This window comes from Vulpes lagopus, chromosome 6 (assembly GCF_018345385.1).
Source record: "Vulpes lagopus strain Blue_001 chromosome 6, ASM1834538v1, whole genome shotgun sequence".
Classification (NCBI taxonomy): domain Eukaryota; kingdom Metazoa; phylum Chordata; class Mammalia; order Carnivora; family Canidae; genus Vulpes; species Vulpes lagopus.
In genome coordinates, this window is record NC_054829.1 from 3,128,644 (window position 1) to 3,149,555 (window position 20,912).

A 20,912-nucleotide genomic window follows, 5' to 3' on the forward strand; every position below is an offset into this window, starting at 1 on the left:
AAGTGTCCCACTCTTGGTTTTGGCTCAGGTCCTGCTCTGGGTCCGGAGATGGAGCCCTGTGATGTCAGGCTCTGCGCTTAGCGGGGAATCTGCTTTCTTCTCCCTCTGCTTCCCCCCACTCATGTATACTCTCTCCCTTTCTCTCTAAAATAAATCTTAAAAAAAAAAAACCCACTTCCGATAAAATGAAATGTTGAAATTGTATAATTCAATGTTTTTTATTTTTTAGACTTGGACCTGGTAATTTTAGTTTTTTCTGGCTGTAGGAAAAAATCCATTTATGGTAGATATCATTGTTTCTTTTTGGAGCAAAGGCTGCCTGAACTCCACTGTGTTCAATTCCAGGATTGTTTCTGTCTCCAGCAGGATAGTGAAAACAAATAAAACCCTGGATATCACCTGACCACAAAATTCGAAGCAGCTCCAAGACACAGAAGATTGGTTAATTCCAGTTTTTTAGATTATTTTCGTGATATCTATTTATTTATTTATTTATTTTTAAAATAATTTTAATTTATTTATTAATGAGAGACACAGAGAGGGGGTGGGGCAGAGACACAGGCAGAGGGAGAAGCAGGCTCCATGCAGGGAGCCTGATGAGGGACTTGATCCCCGGACTGCAGGATCACGCCCTGGGCGGAAGGCAGGCACTAAACCGCTGTGCCACCCAGGCTGCCCTATTTTCATGATTTTTAAAAGAACAGAGGTTATTTGTATTTTATTAAAATAAAATATTGTTATTTGAACAAAGGTTTGTGGCGCTTAGATGAAAGTACCTTTCTAAATATATTAGTTCATTATTTCTGAGTGAAATGTTTGTGGAGGCATAAAAGAATTATGTCTGCAATAAGCAGAATATGTTTTAGGGTATGATAACTGGTTTTCATATTAAAGATGAGAAGAGTGGATGGTTGTTTGTCTCACTGTTTGACTATCCAGTTTTAAAAACTAATTTTTTTTCATACGGATAATTATAAAATCAGAACTGTCACTAGCTCCATTGGTTTCTTGCTCTTTCCACCTAGAGCAGGGTTTCTCACGTTGGCACTATTGACGTTTGGGCCCAGATTATTATTTGTTGTGGGGCCTGTCCTGTGCCTTGTAGGATATTTAGCGTCCTTCCTGGCTGCTACCGCTGAATGCCAGTATGGAACAGCATGTTACAGAACCTGTGACAGCTAAAAATGTTTCCAGAAATTGTCAGATTTCCCCTGAGGGGCTAGGTCCTTCCCAGTGGTCCTTCCCACTGACCTACAGCATGCCACAAGTAGGGGCATGACAGGTACCAGGTAGAGGTGGAGTCTTCAGCAACCTAGTCCTGAGTCAGTGGGCTCCCCTAGTCCTGAGGTGTGGGACCTTGGAGAAGAGCCTCGGTCGTCTCTTCCAGTGCAGACCCCAGGAAAGGTGATTGAAAGATGCTCTATAATCAGTTGCCTAAGTGCCCCTGAAAGAATGTTCCACTTGATCTTTTTTTTTTCCTCTTCCTTTTGTCTGATTGGTATCTTTATTCAACTCCCCTGTCTGCTCATGGAAGTCTGAAATGTGTACTTCAGGTGGTATTCATGTTGCTCAGCTGGTTGGTAATAAGAAATTTTAGTATGTGTTCCTATGTTTATTAATTATCAAAGAAACCACCAAGGTATTCTTTCAGGAGTTTAGATGGGGAAAATTTGAATGTATGTCCAAAGCTATAAGAACCTTGGTTTTTATCAGATAATGCAGATTGAGACGTGTTGAATTTTAACTGCTGTCGGGAAAAATATAAGCTGATTAACTTGCTTGAAATATTTGTGAGTTTTTCAGTTGTGACCATGGGTAATAAATAATGATTGACTAACCCTAATTGAAAGTTGACTTAAATTATAAATTATTTATTTTTACCTACACAATAGTATTGAGCAAGTGAACAGTCTGCGGGAGATACAAGCACTGAGGCGCCTGAATCCACACCCAAACATTCTTACGTTGCATGAAGTGGTTTTGTAAGTATATTTGGGGCTTTACAAATTATCTCAATTTGATTACCTGATTAAGTCTTTTTAAGAAAGAAAACCATGGTAGACATTTAAAATATTTGTCTTGTAGCTCAGGGAGTAATGATACTCATTTTATCTTGTCACATATTTCTTTACTTGGACAAATGTATAACTGATTCCTGCTGTGGAAATGCCTTCGTTTAGGTGACTTCGTATTATAAAAGCATACAAAATTCAAATGGTTCCTCTGCTGTAGGTCCGTGAGGCTTCTTTGTAGACAGTGGCCTGTGCATCTGAGGCCTAATGGGAAAATACTGTTGTCATGTGTCAGGGACTGTACTTGCTTTGTCCCTGCCAGTTGCCACGTCTGCACAGTCTCAGGCAGTGAGACCTCCTACCTTACTATGGTTGATGCAATTCAGGGGACTTTTCATCTCTGTTCTAGTTCTAAGAATAGTTTCCCTAAAGCTTACCTGTCAATCAAGAAGGCAGAGCACAGCTCATCCCTAGGTGTTGGCAATTCTGCACCATACTTCTGGACCCTGAGCCAGGAACTTGGACCCAGGGTCCTGGGACCTGCCCTTCTGTGGGCCCTGAGAAGGTGCACACCATGTAAAGTTTCTCTGTGGCTCTCCAGGCTGCTTTTAAACCAGCCAGGTGTCTGACAATGAAAGTGCGATTGATTTTAATTAGAGGATTGAGCTGTCTTAAACTCAAAGTGAAATGTCTCATCATAGCTGTGTGGCCTCCTGGCCTGCAGTGTTCTGAGCGGTCAGTGCGGGCCAGGTCCAGAGACTGCGAGGTGCAGCAGTCACCGTGGGGATGGTGCTTCGTGCACACTTCACAGGCATTTCTGCCTGGGATTGCGTGTGGGTCTCCTGATAGCCCCGCCAGAGGTGCCCTGAGTAGGGTCTGCAGTGACACGCTTTCCCCTCCTGGGGCTCAGGATCCCTCAGAGCTGTCTGAACTCAGATGCCGGCAGCTTGGCCAGGGGCCTCCATCCCTAGTCTGTGTAAGGCCTAGATGCCACACCGGCATCACGTGACCGGTCTTCCTCCCTTTTCCCTTGACTGCTTTGTGGATTTTGTTACCCCATTATAATTTATCCCAATGACATGGAAGGAATTTAGGTAAATTAAAACTAAATTTGTAGTCACAGAACATGAATTGATCTTTTTCCTCTTTTTTGCTTAGCCAACTCCTCAACCTCATTTCTTCTTTCTGCTGGGAGTTAATTTTATATGTTTAAGACACATGTCATTAAAAAGAGAATTGTTTAGAATTTTTGCTTAAAGTTAAGGTTTTACTATTAAGTTAATTTTACCTGAAGTATTGATTGAAAAATCACAAGCTCTCTTTCAGTCAGTACAGTTAAGTCTTTGATGTGGGAGTGCTTTATGTCTACCAGAAATATTTACAAATGGATTAAATATTTGATTATATTTTCTGATCAAGATAAGAAAAAACATTTTTACAAACCTGCTTTCTTCTTCAGTGACGGAAAATCTGGTTCTCTTGCACTAATATGTGAACTTATGGACATGAATATTTATGAGCTAATACAAGGTACGTAGAATAATTTGCAAGCTAATCTAAGATCTTTCAAAGCTTGTAGTGCACATATACTTTGTTCTGGTTCTCAAAATTATTAGTCACCAGAGTGCAGTAGTTACATATAGTAACATATAGTACTGAACTACTTCCCTCTTGAGAGATCTTTTTCTGGCATTCTCATCTACTCGGAATAGGGCTGCCCTTGAGAAAAGTAAAGCCACGTGCCTTCAGGCTGGCCGGTGATGTGGATGAGGATGGCTCCGCGACAGGCCTTCCTCACCGCGGCTCCCTGCAGGGGGCGCTGTGCCACTCCAAGGTTCCCTCTTCTGACTCTGCCGCTGTTCAGCATTCTGTTCTGTGCCTCAAAATAAGGCAAGGCTTGCCCCCAGACATCATCCGCCAGATGAGAGAAGACCTCCTTCTATTTGGATCCTTACACAGTCTCTCTCCCGGGCACAGGGTGCTCACTTATTTACTTTCTTTTGAACAATAAAGCACTGTTTTATTGTAAGTACATGCGCCTGAGCTGGTTCTGGAGGCTTATAGAGGTCACCTGAAGGAAACTAGAGAGAAGGAGGCAGATGGTTGGCCCACATTTAGCGAATATCCCTGGGGGTCTGACTGCACAGTTGTGTTAGATGTCAGGACAAATGAGCCTCGGAGACGTCGCTGAGAAGCGGCACAGGAAGTGTGGTATTTTACAGATCACATTGTGCTTATCGGACAGATGAAAACGAATCAACTGCTTCATGTTCTGTGAGTGATTATTTATGGCTTGGAATAGAATTTTAGTGGCAGCTGCGTAGTGGATTTAAAAACCACTGCATGCTATTTTCTGGAACAATTTAGGCCAAACCGAAGAAGGTGCGCTATGTAACATTTTTTAAGACCAAGAAGCTATTCTGTGATGAAGACACTGATGTTGAAGATGCACATGAAGAGCTCAAATAAAATTATTATGAAGCGGGAAAGTGGAAAAAATTATCAAATTAGTATATGTGATTTGAAATGTATGCTTTAGTAAATTACTAATAAAAAAAAAAGCAAAGATAGGCAAATTTTTCTACATCCATAAAAGTTGATGAAAAACTTTTGGATCTAAAAACTTTAGGACATTTTTTGAGAAAATAGGAGATTGCCTTATATCTGGGCATATATGATATTTATGTTACAAATCTTGTGCTTTTTTTTATTCATAGGTAAGCCCATCACTCTGGGATCTGTTTGTGTTTTAAGTCTAGTTCTAACAAGTTAGTTATCAGGTTTCTTGGTTTAAAACCTATTAAAAACAAGAGCTTCTAGAATTTAGCCCATCAGCAGTAATAGAAAGTGAAGGTGACAATCCCACAGTGGGCGAGGAAACTGAAAATATAAAACAAGGAAATGACAACAAAGCCACCACAAACAAGAGCAGCCTGGGCAGACAGCTGAGAGATCCCAGGTCCCCCAGGATGGGCTAGAGAACGCACACCCGCATGATGCATGGTGGTAAGCATACCACGTCAGCAGCATGATGGAAAGTAGGAAAGTAAAGAAAGCAAATGTTTTAAAAAGATTCCTGCCTAAAATGATTGCAGTAGAAAAGAGTTTTATATTCAAGGAGTAAGCCTTATTGATCTGGAAATTTCCCTTCTTAAGAATCTATTCCAAATAGTCTGGATAAATGAGGTGTTGCTCCATGGTTTCATTTTCTCATACATTCTGTCTGACACAAATTGTGCCCTTTGGTCCTGTCTGTCCATCAGAGGATCAGGACAGGGCCCCAAATACGATCTAGAGAAACAACCACCAAACCTTATATTACTTCATTTATATTTTTTTTTACCAGTGAGCCAATATTTTGCTTTTTAATGTACCTACATAATCACTTCCTTTATTTAGTAGCAGTCCTCTTGGTGTGAGATGTGTCTTATATTAGATTTCTGATTGTTGCTTCCTAGAGGTGAAATTTCAAAACTCAGGGGGAGGGGGCAGTAATTTCCAGCAAGTTTCTATGTGTTTAGACATTTGAGAAATCTTTGTTTAGAAATAAATATCTTTAATTTCCAGTAGTAAGGGAATTGTATAATTGTAGAAATTCATTTCTTTCAGTATTTGTCTACAGAGAGAGATTATAGAAAATGGAATGTTATGGGGCTCCTGCATGGCTCAGTTGGTTGAGCATCTAACTCTTGGTCTCAGCTGAAGTCTGGATCTCAGGGTCATGTATTTGAGCCCCTTGTTGGGCTCCATGTGGGTGTGGAGCCTACTTTAAAAAAAAATGTTATATTGTAGATCAACAGACATTGACTCATCACATAAATGTTGAGAACCTCTCATAGGCCAGTGCTGGGCTCAGTGCACAGAGCCTAAGATGCTGTCAGAGGCACCATAGTTTTAGAGATGTTAAAACATGGGGAAGATGACCGGCAGTCATTGTAAGATGCTAAATATTGTGTCATGATTTCAGAGCTGTTAAAGTGTGAGGGAAAAAATCTTCTGAGAATTGATGAAACACAGTGATCACTGTAACAGCCAACAGTTAGTGGATGCTGACCCCCTGTCAAGTGCTCTTCTTAGCACTTTCTAGGAACTAACTCAATTTACCTTCACAGCAGCCATTCAAGCAGACACTGTTACTCTCCCCATTTTAAAGATGGAGAAATGGAGGGATAGAGAGATAAATAACTCGTCCAAGGTTATGTACCTAGTAAATGGTGGATGTGGGTTTTGGGCTTGGACAGCCTCTTCCAGAGTGCCTGTTCCTAACCATCACACATACAGCCTCCTGGCGTCCCGCAGTGCAGATAATGATCATCATCATTATCTCTGTTTTACAGATGAGGAAATCGAGGCTTCAAGGATTAAGTGATGACCCAAGGTGAAGTTGTTAATAAATAGTAGAACCAGAACTTACACTCCGGTCTGACTGAATCATTAACTTTCCCGCTGTACCCACTACCTTGGCCCCCACAGCCCCCGCTCAGTGCCTCTAGTGCATAGGCACCTGCTCATTATCTGTGCTTATTGATGACAACATTGACTTAATTGAAAACTGATCAATCACTAAAGCTTTTCCTATTAGAATGACAGTTCATTTTACTTAAATGACTACTCTCAGATGGTTAGAATATTGAGTAGCACAGTCAGGTATCGAAGAGCCAGTTAATGGCATGAGTGGGTGATCACACTGTCGTCATTGAGCTGCCCACTTACATGCACACCAGTGGTCAAGGTCTGGTGAAAGTAGAGGGGAAGAATAGAAGATGCTTCTTTGAGGGTTTTGGTTTTTTTTTTGTTTGTTTGTTTTTTGAAGGTTTTTATTTGACAGCACAAGCAGGGGGAACAGGAGGCAGAGGGAGAGGGAGAAGCCGACTCCTCGCCAAGCAGGGAGCCCGCTGTGGGGCTCAATCCCAGGACCCCGGGATCATGACCTGAGCCAAAGGCAGACACTTAACCAACTGAGCCACCTAGGTGCCCCAGGAGATGCTTTTTTCGATAAAGAGTGTAGAGTCTGTTGAAGAGAGAAACTATATGAAAGTCAATCATTAGAGAAAATGAATTGCTTGGGGTTATTTTCTCTTTGTCCAGTAGGTGTCAGATGAGGCAGAGATGATTGTGGTCTTCATCTGGAAGAGTGGCACATGTAGGCAAATGCAGGAGAGGATGTCTTACTGCTACATGCTAGGCGCTGCTCTGCAGGTGGGCACAGTGGGGGACATGGTGGACATAGTCCCACGCACATGGGTTCACACTCTGAGGAAGAGAGAGAGATGCTGAACAAGTGAAGAAATGATCAAGAAACAGTTCAAGAGGGGGATAAGTGTTATGAGTAAATAAAACAGGCCACATGTCAGAGTGATGGGAATGAACTAATCCAGACAGAGACAGCTAGTGCAAAGGTCCTGAGGCCACTGTGAGGTTAAGAGGCCAGTGTCGCTGGAACATGAGGAAGACAGTTATAGGAAATGAGGTGGGCAGGGGGTAGTAGGACAGGTAGGGCCAGGGTAAGAAGTCCGGTTATTTAGAGTTCAATGGGAAGCATTAGTGGCTTTTAAAGCAGAGGAAAAGCATCTTTTGGTTGGTGTTTAGACCAGTGTTTCTAAAACTATAGTGGAAGACCAGTTTTTTGTTTGTTCATTTTTCTTTCTAATCAGTTGTGGACCAGGACTTTTGTAAAATATGTAAAAACTATTGGGAAAATGGTTATGTGCTTGGGTGTCGCAGTGATGTTGAGTTGCCATAAGAGTTCCTTAGTCACTCTTGTTTTGTCATCTCCTCTTAAACCAGTAACAAGCAGGGGCACCTGGGTGGCTCAATTGGTGAAGCGTCTGCCTTCGACTTTGGTCATGATCTCAGGGTCCTGGGATCAAGCCCTGCATCAGGCTCCCTGCTCAGCAGAGTCTGCTTCTCCCTCTCCCTTTGCCTCTCACCCCTGCTCTTACATACACATTCTCTCTCTCTCTCTCTCTCTCTCTCTCTCTCTCTCTGTCTCTCTCTCATAAATAAAAAGATCTTGGGGATCCCTGGGTGGCTCAGCGATTTAGTGCCTGCCTTTGGCCCAGGGCGTGATCCTGGAGTCCCGGGATCGAATCCCATGTCGGGCTCCCAGCATGGAGCCTGCCTCTCCTGCCTGTGTCTCTGCCTCTCTCTCTCTCTCTCTCTCTCTCTCTCTCTCTCTCTCTCTGTCTGTCTCTCTCTCCCTCTCTCTCTCATGAATAAATATATAAAATCTTTTAAAAAATCTTAAACAGCCCCTAGACCAGTATCAGTTCATGGACTACACTTTTTAGAAGGATATTTCTGTTTTTGTTTTTTTTTTAAGATTTTATTTATTCATGAGAGACACACACAGAGAGAAAGAGAGGCAGAGACACAGGCAGAGGGAGAAGCAGACTCCATGCAGGGAGCCCGACGTTGGACCCGATCCGGGGTCTCCAGGATCAGGCCCTGGGCTGAAGGCAGACGCTAAACCACTGAACCACCCGGGCTGCCCACGATATTTCTGTTTAACGAATGAATAGACAACAGATCTATTCTTGCCAGTGTAACCCCAGGGGACTTAAGTGATATGAATGATTTTACAGAGTTACTGGGTGGGCTGAAGAGACACTCTGGGTGTGGCACCCAGGAAGCAACTACTGAAAATGATTCTGCAGAATTGGGCTGCCAAGGAGGCTGCTGCCTCTGCACAGACAGGATGCTCAAAGTGAAGAAGTTGCTATGGCAGCCACCAGTTCTAGAACCAGGCAGCCTTTGCCAGAGTCAGGAAGCTGCCTCCACCAGCATCTGCACTCACACTGAATGCTCTCCCTCCTCTCGTCTGCCCCGTAATGCGGGCCTGAATCCTCTTTCTCAAGTAGTCTGACTTAGGCAGAACCCAATCATACATGGAGCTCCGAGCTACAAGCAACCTGAAGGATCTGGCTTTGAGCTTTCACACCTGGCCTGCAAGGTTGGAGTGGGTCTGCATTGTGAGCCGTAAGGGCAAGAATGGTGGTGGGGAGACCAGCAAAAAGATGGTGAAGGTATTTTGCCTGACACTGAGGAAGAGTTTCCATGGAAGGGAGTGAGTAGATGGCATGCCTGGGCACCAGCCTCACCATAGCAATCCTGGTTTGTTTATGTGGGTGCATTGTGCATGTGACACTGGGCATCTGCCACCTGCAGCAGGAAAGGCCGTCCTGGAGTTTATAAGGAAAAACTGATGAAGATAAGAACCTGACTATAGAGGCATCTATTGTTTTATTTTTTAAGGTTTTATTTATTTATATAATCTCACAGCAATGTGGGGCTCAAACTTATGACCCCAAGATCGAGTCGCACCTTCTTCCACGTGAGCCAGGTGCCCCTACAGGCATCTGTTATCTTAACTCGTATCTGATTCTGTTTTGCTTTGTTTTGTTTTGTTTTGAACTGTTTCAAGTTAAATTGCTTTTGTGAGTTGCTAGTTCACTCTGCCCCCAAACCTCGGGTGCCTGCTTTAGAGCCTTGGTGCTTGCCCCCTCACTCACCTTCCCTTCTCCATTGCATCTCCTTCTTGTTTCCTTTCCATGTCTCAGCTTCTTTACTGTTTGCACTCTGTCTGCTGGGCCTTTTGCTCTCCGGTAGTGCGGCCTTGTTGGCTCTATCACTGGTGTCCTGTTGAGTGCCCGGCACTGTCCCCTGGGTGGGATGGTGTTAGTTGTCCACTTGGATAATGTTTATAGCTACTGAGTGTCGTAGATCGATTTTATTGCAAGGAGCACATGCCATTCGGCTAGTTCACATATGAAAGAGGGAGTTTATTGTAAAGCTTCAGAGCTCTTGTGGGATGCTCAGTCAGGCCTCTTGGGAGGTGGAAGCAGGAAAGCTCAGGCTGTCAAGGCCACCACTGACCACCTCAGAGCCACGTGGTCCCATCCCTCTCCTCTTCTCTTGGTAGACGTGGCCACTGAGACCCTGGGAACCCTCCACTGGCAGCAGATGGGCCAGGCCTAGAAATCCTGGTCACTAGTCCCCTGCCAGAGTGCTGGCTGTTGCAGGTCCAGTGGGCTGGCCATGTCCCCTTAGGGTTATACCTTTTAGAGGCTGTGCATGGGGCAGGCACCCTGAAATAAATCCATGACATTGGGGAATGAACCAAGTAGGAAAAAGCAAAATAGGTTTGGTTTGACTATAAACATAGCATTGTAGTTTATTTCCATGAATAGCTTAGGCAGTGTGTCTTACTACCTGCGACATAACTCTTTCGCCTAACATTACTTGTCAGATCAACTCAGTGTATTTTTGTATTTCATCAGTCTGACCCACTGATTGTGAGAAGCAGCATTTTTATGTACTAACAAAAGAGGAAATGTTGCCAGTCGGCTGTGACATAGCTTTCTTATTTACTTAGCAATTTTACTTCTATCCTTACTAGAAGAGCTCTTTGGATCCATTTAGACAGCGCCCCCCCCCCCCGCCCTCGGCCCCAGATCACTTTCGTGTGTTTATAAAAGGAAAGTGGAAGTGAAATAAAATGTATCTTGGCATTCCTAGCACTTCCTGGAAACATTTTGACAGTGATCGATGTCTTGTTTTCCTTACGTGATAGGTCTCTGTCCCATTCAGACAAGGTGTGAGGGATGTAACATTTTTGTTGCTGGAATTTTCTTCGTAGCCAATGCCACCATGGGAAGTGTGGCTCCAGTCTGGCTGTGTGGGTGCAGCACACATCTCCCCTGTCCTGCGTGTTTAATGATGGTAGGTCTGGGTCAGGCCCCTGAGCCTTGCTCCTTGTCTGTGACATGAGAGTGATCCTAGTTTCTAACTCTTCGGAGTATTGTGAGGAGAAAATAAAATATGTGCCATGTTTAGAGCAGTGGCCACTTGTACAGTCTGCAGTAAACACTGATCGCTGTCATCATTAATATCATGTTAACACGGCTTGGTGTGCTCGCTCTGCATGGCTGCATCTGGTCTTCCCCATCCTGTGTGCTCGCCTCCGTTGTGGACGTGAGGAAGTGGAATTTCACAGAAGGTCTGGCATTTGCTGAAGATGAACTGGCTTCATAGAGCAGAACTGGAGGACCTGTCCTCGAGTTTTGCCATGGTTGATAAGGGAGGGGGGGTGGGAGATTGTTCAGGCTCCACTTGAGGCTGACATCCCGCCTGCTATCCCCTGCAGGTCAGGGTCTCTAACCTCAGATCCATGTGTCATAATGCAAACTTCTCCTTTGGAAGATGCTGTGGCAGGTGTGTACGTGCCTGGTGCCACAGGCACAGCCTCTGGACCGAGGTGTATATGGTAGACCATTTGCCTGTGCCATGGTGGACCCCAGTATGGGCTCCAAGCGTGACTGGGAGAGCTGGGCACAGGCCTGCCAGTGGGGTCTCTTGTTGGAAGGGGTGTGTGCCAGAAATTCTGTTACACTGCAGACTCCACGCTCCTTCAGTTAGCACCAGCAACAAATGGCACGGTTTATCATTGTGTTCCTATAAACGTTTTTTACATTATTGATATTGTATATGTTCTATTTTTTAAGATTATATTTATTAGGGATACAGAGAGAGAGAGAGAGAGAGAGGCAGAGACACAGGCAGAGGCAGACTCCATGCAGGGAGCCGGACACAGGACTTGATCCCGGGACTCCAGGATCATGCCCCGGGCCGAAGGCAGGCACCAAACTGCTGAGCCACCCAGGGATCCCCGTATATGATGTTCTTTAGAATTTTCTTTTTTTTTTTTAATTTATTTTTTATTGGTGTTCAATTTGCCAACATATAGAGTAACACCCAGTGCTCATCCCATCAAGTGCCCCCCTCAGTGCCCGTCACCCAGTCACCCCCACCCCCTGCCCACCTCCCTTTCTACAACCCCTAGTTCGTTTCCCAGAGTTAGGAGTCTCTCATGTTCTGTCTCCCTTTCTGATATTTCCCATTCCCAAAAATGAAAAGTATTTCATTTTTCTTTAGAATCTTCTTAATGAGGATATTTGGTTAAAACAATTAGCTTGCAGAAATTAACTTGATCAGGATTGCTACAAGAGACCAGGAAGGGCTGTTCATGGTCTGTTGGTATTTAGGAAGGCTCACACAGGAGCTTACGAGTGGTTTCTTAATTCTGTCTCCATTTGTTTCAAGATGTTTGAAAACATGCATCTGTTAGGAACCAGATAGTCTCGGGCCTGGAAAGTTAGGATCTTGTTTTTGAAAGACCATTGTAGAGAATGGATAGCCAACCCCCTCTTGGTCAAGAGTGTGGACTCGGATTGTTCAGACCACAGTCCTGCACGGTTCACACTGCACCCTACTCCCTCAGGGGCTCCTTCTGTAGGCAGGGGTTCTCATGGAGGGGTACGGGGGTGGGAGGAGCCATTCGTTACCTTACCTGCAGGGCTAATGGGTGGTAGAGGGGAACAAAGAAGAAAGGAAGGGTCAGCACCCAAAGAGGGCTCTTATGCTGGGGACAGAGGGCAGCTGAGAAATGCAGATTCCTGGCCCCTATGTTTGGTTTTGTGATTCATTAGGTCTGGATTTAGAGCTAGGAATCACCATTTTCTTTTTCTTTTCTTTTCTTTTTTTTTTTTTTTTTTAAGATTTATTTATTTATTTGTGATAGACACAGAGAGAGGGAGAGAGAGAGAGGCAGAGACACAGGAGGAGGGAGAAGCAGGCTCCATGCCAGGAGCCTGATGTGGGACTCAATCCCGGGACTCCAGGATCGCGCCCTGGGCCAAAGGCAGGCGCTAAACCACTGAGCCACCCAGGGATACCCCTCTTTTTCTTTTTAAAAAGATTTTATTGGGATGCCTGGGTGGCTCAGTGGTTGAGCGTTGCCTTTGGCTCGGGCTGTGATCCTGGAGTCCCTGAATCAAGTCCCACACTGGGCTCCCTGCAGGGAGCCTGCTTCTCCCTCTGCCTATGTCTCTGCTTCTCTCTCTCTCTCTCTCTGTCTCTCATGAATAAATAAATAAATCTTTAAAAAAAAAAAAGATGTATTTGAGAGAGAGAGAGAAAATGTGTGAGCACACACATGGGTAGGGGTAGGAACAGAGGAAAAGGGACAACCCTGAGATCATGGCCTGAGCTGAATTCAAGAGTCAGAGGTTGAACTGACTGAACCCCTCCCCCCACAGGCGCCCTATGGGAATCACCATTATTATTATTTATTTTTTTTAACTTTTGATTATGGCCTTTTTATTTTTTAAGATTTTATTTATTAATGAGAGACACAGGAGAGGCAGAGACTCAGGCAGAGGGAGAAACAGGTTCCCTCTGGGGAGCCCAATGCAGGACTCGATCCCAGAACCCTGGGATCACACCCTGAGCCAAAGGCACATGCTCCCCCGCTGAGCCACCGAGGCGTCCCAGGAATCACTATTTTAGAGCATCCCTAGCTTATTATGAAGATTGGGCGGGTTAGACTTTCCCTAAAAGACCCCGTCTTCTTGAGTGAAAGTGCGGGTGACTGTCCTGACAAGACTGTACTGTAAGAACTGGGTGCGTAGGCATGGCTGGGAAGGGTGCTCCTAGCAACAGAACAGCATGAGCACAGGTATGAAGCAGGAGAGCTTTGGAGGCGTGTCCATAAGCATCTACAGGTGAATTTGGCTGGAGCATTCAGTAAACAGAAGGATGTGGTGGGCGTGGTTCTCAAAGTGAGGGTCCAGGCCTGGCAGCTGCATCTGGGAATTAGTGCATAAGGCAGCTTTTGAGGCCCCACAGCAGACCTGCTGAACCACAAATGCCTAGGGGTGTGGGGGAGCATCCTGTGTCTTCACAGGCCCCCAGGAGAGTCAGGTGCTCCTGGACCCTGAGAGCCTGGTTGAGATGGAAGGGGGTCCTGAGTGCCGGGTAATTCAGTGGGCAGTGAGGCCCTTGTCACAGGATGAGAACCAGATCTCCGGAAGCTTCATTCAGAAGCACATATGGGGGCAGCCCCAGTGGCTTAGCAGTTTAGTGCCACCTTCAGCCCCGGGCGTGATCCTGGAGACCCAGGATCGAGTCCCACATCGGGCTTCCTGCATGGAGCCTGCTTCTCCCTCTGCCTGTGTCTCTGCCTCTCTCTCTCTTTCTCTCTCTCTCTCTCTCTCTCTCATGAATAAATAAAATCTTAAAAAAAAAAAAGCACATATGATGGAGAATAGAAATTTTGTTTTTCATCTTTATACAGATAGGAATTTAAAGTACAAAATTATTCAAAGTAGGGAAAGATGACTAAGTCTTCATTTAAATTCTTTTAAATTCTAGAAAGTGGGTAATAAATTATTTCAAACAGAATAAAAAGATTACAGTATTACAAAAAAGTTAATTGTACTTCGACATTTTGTGATTTGAATTTCTATTAACAGAAAACATTCTTGTCTAGTGTGAGAGAAAAAGAATAAACGTATTTGTCAACAGAAATCGCACACTTAGGAACAAACACGTCACCCAAGATATGTGCTCACACTGGGGAAGGTGGTTTAAAAACTCACCTTTGAAATTAAAATCAAGCAAGATGTGACATCTGAAACGAGGGTAAGCGTAATGCTGGATTGTGGCATTAGGAGTTGTAGGACGTAATAACGTGCAGGCAGGCAGGCCTGGTGAGCAGCTGTGCGAGCGGACAGGAGCCAAACGATGGCTGCTTCCCATCAGGAGAGCAGGCTGTGAAATTCAAAGCGATCATGGGTCTTTGATTAAAAACACACTTCTGTGGAACTTTTAAACCCCCCTTTAAAATGGAAATCTCCAGGGGTGCTTGAGTGGCTCAGTCAGTTAAGCATCTGACTCTTGGTTTTGACCCAGGTAATGATCTCAGCGTTGTGAGATGGGGCCCGGCCCCCTGCTCAGTGCTTGTCGCTGTCCCTCCTCCCGCCTTGCTCTCAAGCATGCTCTCTCTCAAATAAATAATAAATAAAACCTTTAAAAAAAAAAATCCAGACTGGAAGCTGAGGAAAACCCTGGATTTTCAAGTGACTCTTGACACTTCATACCAAACCTTTTGGAAGAGTGTAGCCTGGAAGGCCTGCCCCAGGGGCTGGGGGCCTCACGTGGGGTTTATCAGACCAAACTACTCTGCACATATTTGTCGGTACTACTCTTGTGGTGATCAGAACGCGTGCACAGGGGATTTTACATGAAATCATACCAGTATGTAAAATTTTAAATGGCGTATTTAGTATGTACACTCCTCCGTATTTCCTGAAATTACTAAAGGTTATTTTTAGATTTTCACACATCATTAAATAACATTTTTGGATTCTATTTTTGTTTTCAAAACACAGAATATGTATCGCTGCTAACCATATTTGGCTATTTCCTTGATCTCACAGGGAGAAGACACCCATTATCAGAAAAAAAAATTATGCACTATATGTACCAGTTATGTAAATCCCTTGATCATATACACAGGTATGCTCTTGGGGACTTGGTGGCTCTCAAATTAATAAAATGTATTAACATTCATTAAAAATAAAATGTGAAAGAATTTGAATGAGGCATAAATTAATTCTGTCCTTCCTTTTTTATTGAATGCAGAAATGGAATATTTCACAGAGATGTAAAGCCAGAAAATATATTAATAAAGGTAAGAACGTCTATATTAAAAAATGCTATCAGAAGAAAGGTGGAATGGGAAACCTTTTTTTTTTTTTGGAAACCTTTTTACTAGATAGGTTTTCAGTCCCAGATAGTTGGGTACCATGTTTGTTATGCTGTTGTTTTGTTTTTCTCCCAGTTTGGAAAAAGTAGTTTATTTAATAAGTGCTGTGAACGTAGCTATACCTCTGGAAGGAAATAAGGCACTCTTCTCTTACAATACGCAAATATAAACTGCAGGGGCAAGAATAAACTGGCTCAGTTGGTGGAGCAAGCAGCTCTTGACCTCGGGGTCGTGAATTTGAGCCCCATGTTGGGTATAGACGCTACTTTAAAAAAAAAAAAAAAGAGATCAGTAAACTCCATTCAGATTATCACTCCAAACCCCGTGTATGTGAAAGTGGAAGAGGCAGGATTTGCACTCAGGTCTGTCCTAGTCCGTAGCCACGTCAACTGTACATACTTAAAGTGTACAACTTACTAAATTTGGGTGTGTGTAACACCCATGAAGCCATCATCACAGCTAAGCAAACAAACCTTTTGCCACTGGAAGTTTCCCCCTGCTCCCTCATCATCCCTCCTTTCTGTTGTCCCCAAGGCAAAGACTGACTTTGTCATTATACATTAGCTTGCGTTTTCTGGAATGTTCTCTAAATGGCATCCTCTAGTATGTGCTCTTTCTTAGTCTGGATTTTTCCCTCTGTGTCAGCACTCTGCTGTTTATCCACGTGGTAGGGTGAGTGTCACACCGTTTGAAGTCCCACAGTTCTTGGCTGTTCTGTTTCTGCCATGATTTGTTCTCTCTGCATTTCAGTTTGGAAGTTTCTGTTGGTGCATCTTCCAGCTCACTGATTCTTTCCTTGGCTGTTTAGTCTGTGGCTGAGCTTATCAAAGTCATTTTTTATTTCTGTTAGTGTTTTTATTTCTAGTGCTTCCTTTTGATTCTTTCTAAGAGTTTCCATCTTTCTGTGTGCATTTCCCATCATCTGCATTTTCCACTGGAGCCCTTAACAAATCACTCATAGTGATTTTAAGTTTTCTGACTGGTAATTCCAAAATTCTTAAATCCGTGCCACATCCGAAACTGGTTCTGACGCTTGCTTTGTCTCTGCAGACTGTTTTTGCTTTTCTTTTAACATGCCTTACAATTTTTGTTGGAGGTCCAACATGATGCATTGGGTAATGGGATCAGGTGAAAGGCCTTTGGAATGACGTTTCTTAATAACCTGGCTGGGAAACATGTGTTTAACGTTTGCTCCAAATTCATTGACAGCCTGTATGCTCTTACCTGAATGTTGAGGGGTAAGCAAAATGGAAGAGATATCCCGAAACATGTCTCCCTAGTCTGTCTGACTTGCTCCAAAGAGCCCGTGGCTCCAGAGAGCTGCCAAGCTCCCCACCCGCCCCCCTTCCCAGCGGAGAACAAAGCTGCCAGTGGAGCTGGACAACTGGGAAGTTAGAGACACAATAGGACAAATGAACCACTATGGTATTTGTTTCATTTGTAGACTCATGCTGTGACTTACAATTTTCCCAAACCTGTAGGCATTTGGGAATATTTGTAAAACATAACCAGAACATTTGTAAACGTATCTCACGGAGTAGAAACACTACTTGCTTATCTGTTAGAGGCACGTTTGGGTGCTTATGAAGTAATTTGTATTTTATAAGCTAGTTTCAATGCCAGTAACTTTCCCATTAATGGATAAATATTTAAAGCAGTCTGTATTGTAACAGCTGCTAGATGAGATGTTACTTATCCTTGCTTTTCTCCCCTTGCAGCAGGATGTCCTGAAACTAGGGGACTTTGGATCCTGCCGGAGCGTCTATTCCAAGCAGCCATACACAGAGTATATTTCCACCCGCTGGTACCGTGCCCCAGAGTGTCTCCTCACTGACGGGTTCTACACCTACAAAATGGACCTGTGGAGCGCTGGCTGTGTGTTCTACGAGATCACCAGGTAGAGCTGGGCGCACTTCTTGTCTGAGGACTCCCACTCAGTGCCAGGGGACCTCTGTGTAATAAATGTCCTGAAGTGAGTCACATAGCGGGGCTCAGCCGACCGAGTGGCTTCATGCCATCCCTTCCTTTACCAAACAGACTTTGCTATCATCTGATGATGTGACTGTTTAACTTCACAGAAAATGTCCTAGGCTTTCATTTTACTTTTGGCCAAATGCTTTTCCTTGTTTATTTGTCATAAAGTACGAAGAATATCAGTTACTTTCCTCCTACCGGCATAACTTGGCCCTAGGTGGGTGGGCCTCCCCATTAGGCTTCATCTGTGAATGATTGATTAGCGAGTTCAGGGATAGAGTAAAAACATGCTTACTGCCACCGTGTGGGGGCGTGCCCTGGGGATATGTGAGCCTTGCCCCTGCTCCTGAGACCTACCCTAAGGGAGATGGTCTGTCAGGTAGGATGCTCTGGCCACAAGGGTGAGGATGGGTCACCTGTGGCACAGCTGGATTCTAGAAAACCCCAGTCAACCATCCTCCCTGGCCTCCATACCCCCCCCCCCCCCAGCCTTTGTGCTTCACTGCCGATGGAGCAGTGGCCCAGGAGGAGGGAAGTGGGCTTGTCTCGCTCAGGGGTGAGTAGGACATGGGATTGAAGAGGCCTGCGGAGGGGGAGGGCCAGCACTCACCTGCTTGGAGTGGATTGTTAAGGATGAGCAGGTGAATTTAATGTCTGGGCGACATGCCTCATAGGTGGGGACCTGGGTCATCTGCTTTCGCCAGCTCGACTGACCACTTCGTAAACACAGACATGCATGTCCTTCAGGACACACCTGTTGATATTTGGAACAGGTGTTCGACGTGTCTTTTTTTTTTTTTATTTCTGCCTGGGCGGGTTTTTTTTTTTTTTTTAAGTTGGTGTTCGACATGTTAAATCTGGAAAGCCGAGTGGCAGTTTCATTGATGGTTAAAGTACCAACAGACAGTCCTTTCTGCTGTGCTGAAATCCCTGAGGGTGGGAAAGGACTTTGTTGTTGAGAACCTGATGACGGGGGTGCGGGCCAGCCTGCGGGGGTCCACATACACCTGGCCTGCCTGGGCTTTCCTCCTCTGTCCTGTAGCCATGGACACGGTGGCTTTCCTGTGCAGAACTGCAGGTCCAAACGCTGCTTTGTGGCGTGGCATGCAAACTGAATTTATTTATATCAGCCTGAAATCTTTTACCCACGATTCCAAAATCCATTAAAGCTCCAAAAACCAAAACACTCCTTGGAATTCATTTGTCAGCAGAACCAGACTTGACCCACCTGAATATCTGTTGAAAAACCTCTCCTGTGACAGGAGACTTGTGGAGGTTGTGTGTCACAGCGTGAATGTCACGTGGCACTGCGGAGATCCCAGGGTGGAAAGAGAGAACGGAGCCATCTCTCAGAGTGACACCTACCTGTTAGGAAAGGAGGAACGGGCCTGTAGGTGAAGGGGGAACGGAAACCCTGTAGCTGCAAGGAGTACCCCACAGATGGGGTTGTGTCCTCGGGTTCCTGTGTGAGCTAGCTGCCTCACAAAGGGGGGTTCCTGGGATGAAGAGGCCACGGCCTGTCCTAACCACAGCCCCGTCCTGCTCTTCCAGTTTGCAACCCCTCTTCCCCGGAGCCAATGAGCTGGACCAGATCTCAAAAATCCACGATGTCATTGGCACACCTGCCGAGAAGACCCTCACCAAGTTCAAACAGTAAGTGTGGTGTGCACCCGACAGTCCGTGTGAACTTGCCCCCTGCCTGGGCTGGTGGTGGGAGCCAGCCGAGTGGACCAGGCTGCGCCTCTCTTGCTCTTGTAGGTCCTCCGTCTGCTTGGGTCCCCACTGCTGCTGAGGGGGCCATAGGTTGGTGGGGGTGCCAGTGTAGCAGCTGCTCGGGGCTGTCGCCCCAGGAGTCTTGCCAGGGCCGCTCTCCCTCAGGCACCACAGAAGAGTTCTGGTGGTCTTGCTCAGGGCCTGCCAGTCAGGTTTTGTCCTCTGAAGACTTACCCAGGACTGAGAGACCTGTGGGCAGAGAAGGTTCCCACACATAGGCTGTGCGTGGGGAGGACTGTGTGACGTCACCCAGCATTGCCAGCAACACTGATACCTAGACCAGGACTGGGTAGGGTTTGATTTTGGTCAGCGATGCAGCTGAATCTGGGTTGCTGGGGGCTTCTATGGGGGTGGGCATCTCCGGGCCCTCAGGAGACAGGGAAAGACAACTATTCTGGATTCTTTCTTTTTCTACTTTTAAGCTTTATCTTTTTCTTCTCAGGTAAGAATGTGCTATTAGTCTTCTCGGGGAAAAGTCATTTTCCTACATTGATAGCACAACAGATTTCACAACGCCTGCCTCATTTCAACACATAGACTTTTTTGGGGCACCTGGGTGGCTCCATGCTGGAGTGTCTGCCTTTGGCTCAGGTCGTGATCCTGGGGTCCTGGGATTGAGTCCTGCATTGGGATCCCCACAGGGAGCCTCTGCCTGTGTCTCTGCCTCTCTCTCTGTCTCGAATGAATGAATGAATGAATGAGTGAATGAATGAATGAATAAATAAAGAGATCTTTTAAAAAATAAAATAAAAAATAAGAGTTTTATTTTTTAGAGCAGTTTTAGGTTCAGAGCAAAACTTAGTGGAAGGTCCACAGATTTCCCGTAGACCACCTGGGGGCATGGGGCACACACAGCCTCCCCCACCATGGCCCTCCACGCCAGGATGGCACATCGGTCACCACCCAGGACCCCAGCTGACCCATCATCCCCGCCCCAAGTTCTCAGTCTGCCCGCGGGATTCCTCTGCTGCTGCTGTACATTCTCTGGGTTTGGACAACTGCATGGTCACACCCCCTCCTTAGAGCGTAAATTGCTGTCACCAGTACAGGCCCCTGTAGAATCATGATGGCCAAGTGCTCTAAATAATGGCATGATCATTTATTATCATTGGGCTTTTAATACAGGTCGAGAGCTATGAGTTTTGATTTTCCTTTTAAAAAGGGATCAGGAATACCTCTACTGACAGCCAGCTGGTCCTCGCAATGCCTCTCCCTCCTGCACGCCATGGTGGCCTATGATCCTGATGAGAGAATCACCGCCCACCAGGCCCTGCAGCATCCCTACTTCCACGAGCAGAGGTGGGCGCCCGAGTGGGGCCGGGGCTGCCCCTGGCAGGGCGTGCTGAAGCAGCGGGTCCAGGACCAGCTCTGTCTTGAACTTGGGTGCCCCCAGGATGTACCCCTCCCTTTTCTGGTGTAACCCCCCAAAAGGAGGCAATTAGTGGTCCGCGGCCGGGCAGGAGGGCTCAGTGGCTGCTGGAGGTTGGTGCCAAGGCTCCAGTGGTTAAGATTCCAGGAGGAGCCTGGTGCCCACCAGTGACAGCAAA

General features: G+C 45.5%; 1 protein-coding gene across 5 annotated transcripts in view; it reads left to right on the plus strand.

The window, feature by feature from the left end:
- Positions 1-20,912, plus strand: part of MOK (MOK protein kinase) — a 57,017-nt gene that overhangs the window by 33,111 nt on the left and 2,994 nt on the right. For 3 of the 5 annotated variants that reach the window (XM_041758428.1, XM_041758426.1, XM_041758430.1), the window contains 7 exons: positions 1,893-1,982; positions 3,472-3,542; positions 15,290-15,368; positions 15,495-15,543; positions 17,337-17,515; positions 19,144-19,245; positions 20,491-20,664. In XM_041758428.1, coding sequence (XP_041614362.1) covers positions 1,893-1,982; positions 3,472-3,542; positions 15,290-15,368; positions 15,495-15,543; positions 17,337-17,515; positions 19,144-19,245; positions 20,491-20,664 — 744 coding nt within the window. The remainder of the gene's footprint in view (positions 1-1,892; positions 1,983-3,471; positions 3,543-15,289; positions 15,369-15,494; positions 15,544-17,336; positions 17,516-19,143; positions 19,246-20,490; positions 20,665-20,912) is intronic. The other 2 variants (XM_041758429.1, XM_041758427.1) reach the window with 1 other exon arrangement.